The following is an 11,814-nucleotide window of genomic DNA, read 5'->3' on the forward strand; positions in this document are numbered from 1 at the left end:
ACCTTTAAGCTATTCTAAATATTACGTTTGCAGATTTTATATAGATTTTTATATAATATTTTTTATAATAATTTCTTTCATCTTATCAATTCAACTTTAAAGTCTCTACGAGGAACTTTGAAATATTTCTGAAACAGTCTCATTTTTCCTCTGATGATCATAAATTACATGTAACAGTAAAACGAGACCATCGGTGCAAAGAATGCTATTTATATATAGTTTTTCTTAATGCCTTTGTCATGGGTATACGCTCACCCAGGAACAACAGCTGGCGTGGTAAAAACACTACCGCTTTAGTCCAAAGGGGGCGCTAGAATTAACACACACTGAAAGTTCCTTGGAGCACTTTTAACTCATCTATACCATGGACCATTGTGTGTGTACCCTCTGAAACTACCGGTCTGTTCTGTGAGTGTGTTGTGAGGTTGTCGGCTGGTTACCATGGCAAATAATTAAATAACTAATTAGTGTGAGCCAATGAGCTGTGGAGTTTACACAGAAAGAAAAAAAGACAAAACACAACTTTTATTCAAACAACAGAAAAGTGATTAAACATGTTTAAAGTTATTGCTCCAGTGACCTGCTAACACACACACACACACACACACACACACACACACACACACACACACACACACACACACACACACACACACACACACACACACACACACACACACACACACACACACACACACACACACACACACACACACACACACACACACACACACACACACTTATTTTTAATGCGAGACACTGCAGGCAAAAACATTGATTCCATAACCGCACAATTTATATTTTTTTGTCTATTTATCTTCCATAACATGTCTTTCATACTCTCTCTCTCCCCCTCTCTCTCTCTCTCTCTCCCTCTCTCTCTCTCCCTCTCTCTCTCTCTCTCTCCCTCTCCCTCTCTCTCTCTCCCCCCCTCTCTCTCTCTCCCTCTCTTCCATAACATGTCTTCTTTCATACTAGTATAAATCAAAGGTCCAACATGTACATTCAGGTGTTTATTTGACTAAACCTTGTCTGTTTGCGTCTGTATATTTCTCCTATACAACCATCTTTAACGGACATTATCTCAATGTTATTTTTTTTTTCAGTACTCTGAACCAAAAATCTCAACTTCTAAAGCACTTACATCAACTAAACTTTCCATAATCATTCTCAGCACTATTCTGAAGGTTATTACAGAAGGATTTGTTCATATGTTGTTCACTGTCTGATTTATGAGACATTGTTAAAGACCTGTGTGTGTGTGTGTGTGTGTGTGTGTGTGTGTGTGTGTGTGTGTGTGTGTGTGTGTGTGTGTGTGTGTGAGTGTGTGTGTTCAAACATTTCTGGAAAACATTGTGATACAAAAAAAACTGTTTTTAATGTCAGTAATCACCTGGCAAAGTTTATAAGTTTAACACGTTACCCTATTCACCTGCAGTGTGTGTGTGTGTGTGTGTGTGTGTGTGTGTGTGTGTGTGTGTGTGTGTGTGTCTCTGCTTGTGTGTGTGTGTATGTCTCTCTGCTTGTGTGTGTGTGTGTGTATGTGTCTGTCTCTCTGCTTGTGAGTGTGTGTGTGTATTCACCTGCAGCGTCTCGTTTAAGGCACAAATTTCTGGTTTTCTGTCGTTTTAATTGATGAATAAAAACCATCAACAGATTAATTCTCTTTATTCTCACAAACTGAAGCAAATAAAACAATGAAATTATATTTTGAAAATCTTGCGAGTCACGTGTCACTTCCTGTCCCCATTGTCCAATCAATCAATCAATCAATCAATCAATCATTGTCCGTTTACCCACAATCCTCTGCTTTGGCGTTTAAAGAGTCCGTGCAAAATCCAACATAAAATCTTGTGATGTCGCTGTGATGTCATTTCCTGTGGGAGGGGCCTTTGTGGAACAGGTAGATCGGCCGCTGGTAATCTGGAAAAACACACACGGGTGAATACACACAGATACACACACACACACACACACGCGGGTTAATACACACACACACAGGTTAATACACACAGATACACACAGGTTAATATATGCAAGTCTAGTATGTAAATTTAGTATGCAAGTCTAGTATGCAAGTCTAGCATGCGAAAAAACCGACAGTGTAACCTATTTCATTTTGAGTGAATAAACAGCATGCAAGTGCACAAGTTAAGTATGCAAGGGTACACGTTTTAGTATGCAAAGGCATATGTTTAGTATGCAAGGGCACAAGTTTAGTATGCAAGGGCACGAGTTTAGTATGCAAGGGTGCACAAGTTTAGTATGCAAGGGCGCACGCGTTTAGTATGCAAGGGCGCACAAGTTTAGTATGCAAGGGCGCGCAAGTTTAGTATGCAAGGGCGCACGCGTTTAGTATGCAAGGGCGCGCAAGTTTAGTATGCAAGGGCGCGCAAGTTTAGTATGCAAGGGCGCACAAGTTTAGTATGCAAGGGCGCGCAAGTTTAGTATGCAAGGGCGCGCAAGTTTAGTATGCAAGGGCGCACAAGTTTAGTATGCAAGTCTAGTATGCAAGTATACTGTCATTGAAACTTTAAACTGTGTTGAAACACTGTTGTTTTTTATCGAATATTGTGTGTGTGTGTGTGTGTGTGTGTGTGTGTGTGTTCGTACCTGTGTGTGTGTGTGTGTGTGTGTTCGTACCTGTGTGTGTGTGTGTGTGTGTGTTCGTACCTGTGTGTGTGTGTGTGTGTACCTGTGTGTGTGTGTGTGTGCGTACCTGTGTGTGTGTGTGTGTGTGTGTGTGTACCTGTGTGTGTGTGTGTGTTCATACCTGTGTGTGTGTGAGCACTCTGTGTGTGTGTACCTGTGTGTGTGAGCAGTCTGTAGGAGCTGAACCCCACGGTGTCGGTCAGGTAACAGGTGAACTGATCCGGTCTGAGTCTCAGGGTCCGGAAGTGACGAAACGTGGACTCCTGAAAACAACCAGGGGAGAGTTAAAGGGGCACTGTGTAACATTTCAAGTGATTTATTAGCTCAAATCAATATCCTCATTCATAAATATGTCCTCATTGGTGTAAAATCACCTCTGCCAATAATCTGGATTACAACCAGGGGAGATTTAAAGGTGGGGTGGAGGATTTGGGGAGAAAATAGCAGTTGGGGTAGAGATTTGAACGCTTAACAGTCCCAACAGCCAATAAGAACAGAGAATCAGATTTTTTATTTTTTTAAAGAATCGGAGCCTCACTCTGATTGGTCAAAGTGTACCGCTAATTTTGACCAATCAGAAATTACATACCCCACCTTTAAGATAAAAGTTAAAGCCCTACTTCACCGGTTGGAATATGAAGGTGTATTGAATTCTGAGATCCTATGTAGAATAAATGTGCAAAAAAAATTTAAATCGGTTCATCCTAGCCTGAGAAAAGGCAGAAAGAGTGTTTTTTTAACCCTATATTTCTCTTTCTCGTGACATCACAGAAAGAGAAATATAGGGCTAAAAAAAAAACACAATACATCCCTACTAGAGACATGAGCCCACAACACACAGCCAAGATTCAGAAAGTAGTATGGATGGTCCCTGTGCATTAGCAGCTTTTACTCCTAGATAACAGTACAACATACTAGCTCTGGCAGTGAGACATGGGTATGATGTGGGGAAGGTTTCAAGGTATAAAAAAATGGATACCGATGCTGTCTGTCTACCTGTCTGCCTGTCTGCCTGTCTTTCTGTCTGTCTGTCTCCCTGCCTATCTGCCTGTCTGTCTGTCTGTCTACCTGTCTGTCTGCCTGTCTACCTGTCTGTCTGTCTGTCTGCCTGTCTGTCTGTCTGTCTGCCTGTCTGTCTGTCTGTCTGCCTGTCTTACCGATGCTCTCTTGCTGTGGCAGTAGCTGCTCCATGGCTGTGGCTCCAGGATGAATAATCCGCCCGGCGACAGGCTCTGATAGGCTCGTGAGAAAAGCCTGGCCACACCCACATCCCCGTTCTGCAACTGCACCTGTGAGAGTAGCACACTATTAGTATATATGGTGTGTGTGTGTGTGTGAGTGAGTGTGAGTGTGAGTGTGAGTGTGAGTGTGAGTGTGTGTGAGTGAGTGAGTGAGTGAGTGAGTGAGTGAGTGAGTGAGTGAGTGAGTGAGTGAGTGAGTGAGTGAGTGAGTGAGTGAGTGAGTGAGTGAGTGAGTGAGTGAGTGAGTGAGTGAGTGAGTGTGTGTGTTTACATACCCACTTGGTGACGCCCAGACACAGTATGACATCATACTGGCCCCTCCCAGGCCACGCCTCCTGATCTGACACATAGTCGCCCTGGAAGAGAAACATCTTGATTGAAGAATTTTTCAATAAAGTTCTATGTCTCTGTGTGTTTGTGTTTGTCTCTGTGTGTGTTTGTGTGTGTGTGTGTGTGTGTCTTTATATATGTGTGTGTGTGAGTGTGTGTGTGTGTGTGTCTTTGGGTGTGTGTTTGTGTCTTTATATGCGTCTGTGCGTCTGTGTGTGTCTCTATTGGACCCACCTGTATGAAGGTGATGTTGCTAGGGAACCTGGAAGCCGGTGATGTCATGAGGAGCGGGGGGGCGGCGAGCGGCCCGCGACTCACTCTGAACGAGAGCGGGAAAGACTTCTTCACTTCCTGCTTCAGAGAGACAGACAGAGAGACAGACAGGTTAGAGAGAGAGAGACAGACAGGTTAGAGAGAGAGACAGACAGGTTAGAGAGAGAGACAGACAGAGAGACAGACAGGTTAGGGAGAGAGACAGACAGGTTAGAGAGAGAGACAGACAGAGAGACAGACAGGTTAGGGAGAGACAGACAGGTTAGAGAGAGAGACAGACAGACAGACAGGTTAGAGAGAGACAGACAGAGAGACAGATTAGAGAGAGAGAGACAGACAGACAGACAGACAGGTTAGAGAGAGAGAGAGACAGACAGTGAGTGAGAGAGACAGACAGGTTAGAGAGAGAGAGACAGACAGACAGGTTAGAGAGAGACAGACAGAGAGACAGATTAGAGAGAGAGAGACAGACAGACAGACAGACAGACAGACAGTGAGAGAGAGAGACAGACAGTGAGAGAGAGAGACAGACAGTGAGTGAGAGAGAGACAGACAGACAGACAGGTTAGAGAGAGACAGACACACAGAGAGACAGACAGGTTAGAGAGAGAGACAGACAGACAGACAGGTTAGAGAGAGAGAGAGACAGACAGACACACAGGTTAGGAAAAAACTTCCTTACTTCCTGCTTCCTGTCCTCTGATGAGGCCAGGTCATGTGACAGGAAGTGCCTGGTGTTCTGTGTGGCGGCGTGGACCAATCGCGTGTCTCGATCCAGACCCAGGATGTGGGCGGGGCCAAAGCGCCGCGCGATGGCCAACGTCATGTGACCCGCGCCACAGCCAACGTCCAATACCTGCAAGGGACAGACAGACAGGTTAGAGAGAGAGACAGGTTAGAGAGAGAGACAGGTTAGAGAGAGAGACAGGTTAGAGAGAGAGAGACAGGTTAGAGAGAGACAGACAGGTTAAAGAGACAGGCAGGTTAAAGAGAGAGAGACAGGTTAGAGAGAGAGACAGGTTAGAGAGAGACAGACAGGTTAGAGAGACAGGCAGGTTAAAGAGAGAGAGACAGGTTAGAGACAGACAGGATAGAGAGAGAGAGACAGACAGGTAAGAGAGACAGGCAGACAAAGAGACAGACCGGCAGTCAGTCAGACACTTTTCATGCACTTTCAACTAACATACTAAACATTCTAACTTATATACTGAACGTGCATACTAAACCGGCATACTAAACTTGCATACTTGCATACGGAACTTGCATACTGAACTTGCATACTTGCATAATGAACTTGCATACTTGCATACTGAACTTGCATACTTGCTAGAGTTAGCGTTAGTTAGCTGCTAGTCAGAACCTTTTTGTCTCTGAACCAATCGGCTTGCAGGAGGCGGAGTCTGGGGTCGACCGGCCCCTCCCACTGGTCACCGTAGAAACCGTGGTATCCATAGTGACGGCTGTGGTTGCCGTGCTGGTAGCGCCGTTTGTCTTTCTTCTTCTGTGGTGTTTGAGCGGCACCGGGCTGGAGTCTGAGAGAGAGAGAGACAGGTTAGAGAGAGAGACAGGTTAGAGCCAGGCTGGAGTCTGAGAGAGAGAGAGACAGGTTAGAGAGAGAGACAGGTTAGAGAGAGAGACAGGTTAGAGAGAGACAGGTAGAGAGAGAGACAGGTTAGAGAGAGAGACAGGTTAGAGAGAGACAGGTAGAGAGAGAGACAGGTTAGAGAGAGAGACAGGTTAGAGCCGGGCTGGAGTCTGAGAGAGAGAGACAGGTTATACAGTAGGGCTGTGTCAAAAAATCGAAATGCCGATATATCGCGATACCTATTTTCGCGATATCAGTATCGATTTTTATAACTAAAAATCTTTTTTTTTTTATACATTTTTTATTAAGAGAGACAGATATGAAATGGGGCAGAGAGGGAATGAAATGCAGAGAACAACCACGGGTCAGATTCAAACCCATGTCTGCTGTCAGGCCTGAGCCTCTAGGATACTGACTATTGAAGTTAGATCATTGTGTTTGTAAGAATACTTAAGATTCACTGTGTCCTCATACATTTCTGTTCCTTGTATTCACTGACATAAAGGCGTAGTAATGTTGTGCATATGAACCTTATCTACATCTGTTCAGAGACAAAGCTCACTGATGTGTTTTCATGTTCAGTGTGTCCTGTACAGTTAGTGACAGAGTGAATGTCATGTGTTGATGTTAAGCAGCTGCAGCAGCATTTGATCATTTGCCAAAACCAAAAATAAAATAGTAAAGTAAGTTGTGAATGAAATAGTTTTGACTACATTGGTCACAATTTTATTTTGTGCAATTATCAATATATTGTGCTGTTGTGTTTGACAAGGCAACTTGTTTATGGAATATCGCAATATATCGTGATATATCAAGATACGCAATATATCGTGATATATCGTATCGTGACCAGTGTATCGGGATGTCTGTCTGTCTGTCTGTCTGTCTGTGTCTGTCTGTCTGTCTGTCTGTCTGTCCCTCACCTGTCTTTGGCTCCTCCCATCAGCGGAGTGTGGAACCTGGTTGGCTGCGTCACGGTTACCGTTGCCATGGCGCTGCGTTCCGATGTGGTGCGACGCCGTCTCCGCTGGCGACCGTCACCATGGGGCCGGTTGCTAGGCGCCGGGAGGGTGTGTCGCCGGGGGAGACTAGGGGGCGGAGCCACGTCGTCACGACACGTGATCGCCGTGTTGAGTTCACAGGGGAGCGGGGAGACAGTGCCCTCTGTGGCTGGGGCTGGAACTGCAATACAATACAACAGGTCAATACATACAATACACAGGGCCGGATCTAGGCATAGGCATTCTAGGCACGTGCCTAGGGCCCATTTCCACTAGGGGGCCCAGTGAGAAGGATACATTTTTTTTTTTTTTTTTTTATATTAACATCATATTATGCAAATGTAAGTTATCATACAAAAAAGGAATACAATGTTTTGGTCTGGATAGTTAATAGCCTAATAATTTAATCAGTTCATCCGAGGTTAACTTATCACTCGGTATTGAGTTTATTTAAAAACAATTGGAAATGGGGCTGCCCTCAGTTGCCCATGCACTGTGTACAGTCTATAGCAGGGGTGTCCAAACTTTTTTCACTGAGGGCCACATACAGAAAAATCTACGAAGGGCCGGGCCACTTTGCAAAAATAACACATTTATCAGGACATGTAGCTGCTCTGATGTTTAGTTTCATAGTGTCTTCGTAAATTGTAATCCTTCTTCACGGCAACACTTTCCTTGTACATTAAACAGACACATTCCCCCTCTTGTTTATATGCCAATGATACACCCAGTGTTTTCTGCCTTTGCGTCCAATGTCCAGCAGGGTGAAAATAGTATCCAGCCGAGGTCCCGACCCTCCTAGGGAGGTCCGGGGGTATGCCCCCCCGGGAGATTTTTTAAAGTTTTTAAAGTGAAATGCATGAATCTGGTGCACTTTGAGAGGGAAATTAAGAGGCTAAATTTGAAGAATTTTGTATGAAAAAAAATGGAGACACTGTGTCAGATGAATTAGAAGCTATTGGAGAAGGACACATAGATTTTCCATAATAATATTCATTTAAAAAAAAATATTATGCAGGGTCCTCTGGGATGGGCTTGTTGCTATTTTTCTTTTATGGGACATATTCCTCTGTAATATAATGAGTGCATTTAAATTATTTAAAAATTAAAAGCGCCATATTACATTATATTTTTAAAATGTGCCACGGGCCAATCAATCAGTGTTTGACACCCCTGCACTAGTGGGTTAACTGAGAAATGCAAAAAAAAAAAAAAAAAAAAAAAAAAAAAATATTTCAAAGGGCCATATTACATTGTATTTTTAAAATCGGCCGCGGGCCAATAAAAAGCGGGCCGCGGGCCGCAGTTGGCCCGCGGGCCGTAGTTTGGACACCCCTGGTCTATAGCCTATTTCAGCCTCGTCTGTGGAAAAAAAGATACAGTAGCTGGACAACAGAGTTCTTCTGCTTCGTTCCTCTCACTGCATTTAAATGCATTCATTATAATACAGAGAAATATGTCACGTAAAAGAAAAAGAGCTCCAAGCCCAACCCAGAGGACACTGCATTATATTTTTATGGAAAATCCATGTCTTTCTTCAATAGCTTTTAATTCTACTTCATTCGAGCCAGTATCTCCAAATTATTTGTTCACAAAAAAATTCTCAGATTTAGCCTCTTAATTTTCCTCTCAAAGTGCACCAGATTCATGCATTTCACTTTAAAAAAGTAAAAAAATCTCCCGGGGGGGCATACCCCCGGACCTCCCTAGGAGAGTCAGGATCTCGGCTGGCTACTATTTTCACTAAACTGGACATTGGAGGCACTAGCAATGAACTGGGTGTGTGAATGACATTTAACAATAGTCAATAATTTGGCCACGATAACATTAGAGAGGGGGCCCTAATCAAATTCGGGTTAGGGCCCCATGAAGGCTTGGGCCGGCTCTGCTCCCCGGTTATTATTTTAGCCGTCAAACCAGAGTGTTTCTGTGCGGCGGCTCACACCGGCGATGTCTCAGTGTGAATTTCGCCGTTACCCACCACAGAGTTCCACGCCAGGTTTCACCAGGTGAATCGCTGCTTCGCTCGCGCAAGGCTTTTGTGTTTAGATCAGGCTTGCACGAGCGTTATGCTGAATAAAGCATTGCACAGCACTGTTTTTCATCCAGTTTGAAAAATTGCTCCCACACTGGACTCTGCACGCACCTTACAGAAGTGCTCCTGCAGTGCGCTCACGAACAGACGTGAAGTCGCACACTCTGTTACGTTTCTCTTTACTCCCGTTTACAAACGCGCAACTCTTAAACAAATGAATGAGCATAATACTCTTGTGGCAGTTCAAATGTATGTAGTTTTTTCACTAAATCGTGAAGTATCCGTTTGGAGGGGGCCCGAAAAAATTCGGTATGCCTAGTGTAATCTTTCCTCTTAATCCGGGCCTGACAATACAATACAATACAATACAATACAATACAATACAATACAATACAATACAATACAATACAATACAATACAATACAATACAATACAATACAATACAATACAATATAATACAGGTTAATACAATACAATACAGGTTAATACAATACAGGTCAATACAATACAATACAACAGGTTAATACAATACTACTAGTAACTAGACAGACAGATACACAGGGGAGGGGAGAGACAGTGCCCTCTGTGGCTGCTGCTGGGACTGCAACACAATACAATACAATACAACAGGTTAATACAACACAATACAATACAATACTACTAGTACCATACTAATACTAACACACAGATGCACAGACACGTCTGTCTGTCTGTCTGTCTAACCTCTGTCTGTCCGTCTGTCTGTCTGTCTGTCTGTCTGTCTGTCTGTCTGTCTGTCCTGTGTCTGTCTGTCTGTCTGTCTGTCTGTTACTGACCTGTCAGTGCAGCAGCAGCAGTAAACAGTCTAGCGGGGACGGCCTGGTGGTGTCTGTCTGTCTGTCTGTGTAGCTGTCTGTCTGTCTGTCTGTGTAGCTGTCTGTCTGTCTGTGTAGCTGTCTGTCTATCTGTCTGTCTGTGTAGCTGTCTGTCTGTCTGTCTGTCTGACCTGTGTCTGTCTGTGTGTCTGACCTGTAGCTGTCTGTCTGTCTGTCTGTCTGTCTGACCTGTGTCTGTCTGTCTGTCTGTCTGTCTGTCTGTCTGTCTGTCTGTCTGTGTCTGTGTGTCTGTTACTGACCTATCAGTGCAGCAGCAGCAGTAAACAGTCTAGCGGGGGCGGCCTGCGGGTGTCTGTTGTGTCTGTGTCTCTTCCTCTGTTTTAAAGGAGACAGCAGCAGCTCCCCCCCCGGCCCCCCGGCCCCCCCTCCCTTCAGATTCAGAGGGTCTGTGATGTCACGGGGCACCAGGATCTCTACGGGGTCTCCCCCCCGCACAGGCAGGGGCGAGCTCACAGGGGTTCTCTGATTGGTCGCCCTGGAGAGGGAAGACAAAGGATTTGATGATTATAGTTTAAACTTTCTGATTCATTTATCGATGACTAAATGTAAAGTACACACACACCCACACACACACACACACCCCCCCCCCAACACACACACACACACACCCCCCCCAACACACACACACACACCCCCCCCCTACCCCCCCCCCACACACACACACCCCCCCCAACACACACACACCCCCCCCCCCCCAACACACACACACACACACACCCCCCCCAACACACACACACACACACACACACACACACACACACACACACCCCCAACACACACACACAAACACACACACACCCCCCCCCAACACACACACACACCCCCCCCCCCCCCCCCCCCCCACACACACACACACACACACACACACACACACACACACACACACACACACACACACACACACACACACACACACACACACACACACACACACACACACACACACACACACACACACACACACACACACACACACACTTGTTGACTGTGTCGTCCAGCAGTGAGTTGAGGTTGAGCGGGTCGAAGATGTTCCCGCCCAACAGGAAGTGACTCGGCAGCACCGACGGCTCTGATTGACAGCTGTCACTGTTGGCGCGGCGACGGCGCTTGGCCACGCCCCTCAGGCCGGCGCCCATAGAGTAGCGTCTCTTAGCAACGCGTGGCTGGACGGGTTGGACCGCGCCGGGCTGCAGGGGCTGCTGGCTGTTACCATGGAGGCCGTTTTTAGGGGCGAGGGGGCGGGATTTAGCCAGCTGCGAAGGCTCCGATAGGACAAGAGTCTCTTTCTCCAGTGATGTCATTCTGATCATCATGGATCCACCAATCACAGTGATCTGCTGAGAGAGAGAGGGGAGGGAGAGAGAGAGAGAGTGAGAGGGAGAGAGAGAGAGAGAAGGAGGGAGGGAGTGAGTGAGTGAGGGAGTGAGTGAGGGAGGGAGTGTGAGTAAGTGAGGGAGGGAAGGAGGGAGTGAGTGAGTGAGTGAGTGAGTGAGTGAGTGAGTGAGTGAGTGAGTGAGTGAGTGAGTGAGTGAGTGAGGGGAGTGAGTGAGTGAGTGAGTGAGTGAGTGAGTGAGTGAGTGAGTGAGTGAGTGAGTGAGTGAGTGAGTGAGTGAGTGAGTGAGTGAGGGAGTGAGTGAGTGAGTGAGTGTCCACATGCTCCAAAGGGGATAGGAGGAAGTCAAAACATATTTAGTCCTCCTGTCTATTGGCCGACCCGCTCTACCAGCCGAGCCACTGTCCCTTCACAAAACCAAGTCTGTGACCTTTAAACTCTTGTATTTGCTTGGTTTATTTGTGCCTTTGTATATGTATTCTTTTTTTA

The 11,814-nt window shown here is 45.6% G+C and overlaps 1 protein-coding gene across 3 annotated transcripts in view; it reads right to left on the reverse strand.

Annotated features, from left to right (window-relative positions):
* Positions 1–1,651: 1,651 nt before the first annotated feature.
* LOC307269345 (7SK snRNA methylphosphate capping enzyme-like) overlaps positions 1,652–11,814 on the reverse strand; it is a 12,138-nt gene continuing 1,975 nt past the window's right edge. Inside the window, exons 2-11 of one of the 3 annotated variants that reach the window (XM_080052294.1) lie at positions 10,971–11,326; positions 10,232–10,467; positions 7,005–7,263; positions 5,857–6,028; positions 5,179–5,352; positions 4,458–4,577; positions 4,169–4,249; positions 3,810–3,941; positions 2,807–2,915; positions 1,652–1,923 (exon numbers count right to left, since the gene is read on the reverse strand). In XM_080052294.1, the coding sequence (XP_079908420.1) occupies positions 1,871–1,923; positions 2,807–2,915; positions 3,810–3,941; positions 4,169–4,249; positions 4,458–4,577; positions 5,179–5,352; positions 5,857–6,028; positions 7,005–7,263; positions 10,232–10,467; positions 10,971–11,305 (1,671 nt within the window). In that variant the 5' untranslated portion in view covers positions 11,306–11,326 and the 3' untranslated portion in view covers positions 1,652–1,870. Of the gene's footprint in view, positions 1,924–2,806; positions 2,916–3,809; positions 3,942–4,168; positions 4,250–4,457; positions 4,578–5,178; positions 5,353–5,856; positions 6,029–7,004; positions 7,264–10,231; positions 10,468–10,970; positions 11,330–11,814 lie in introns of all 3 variants that reach the window. The other 2 variants (XM_080052295.1, XM_080052293.1) reach the window with 2 other exon arrangements.

The sequence above is a fragment of the Ammodytes marinus genome, assembly GCF_949987685.1.
Source record: "Ammodytes marinus genome assembly, chromosome: 23".
Lineage (NCBI taxonomy): Eukaryota > Metazoa > Chordata > Actinopteri > Uranoscopiformes > Ammodytidae > Ammodytes > Ammodytes marinus.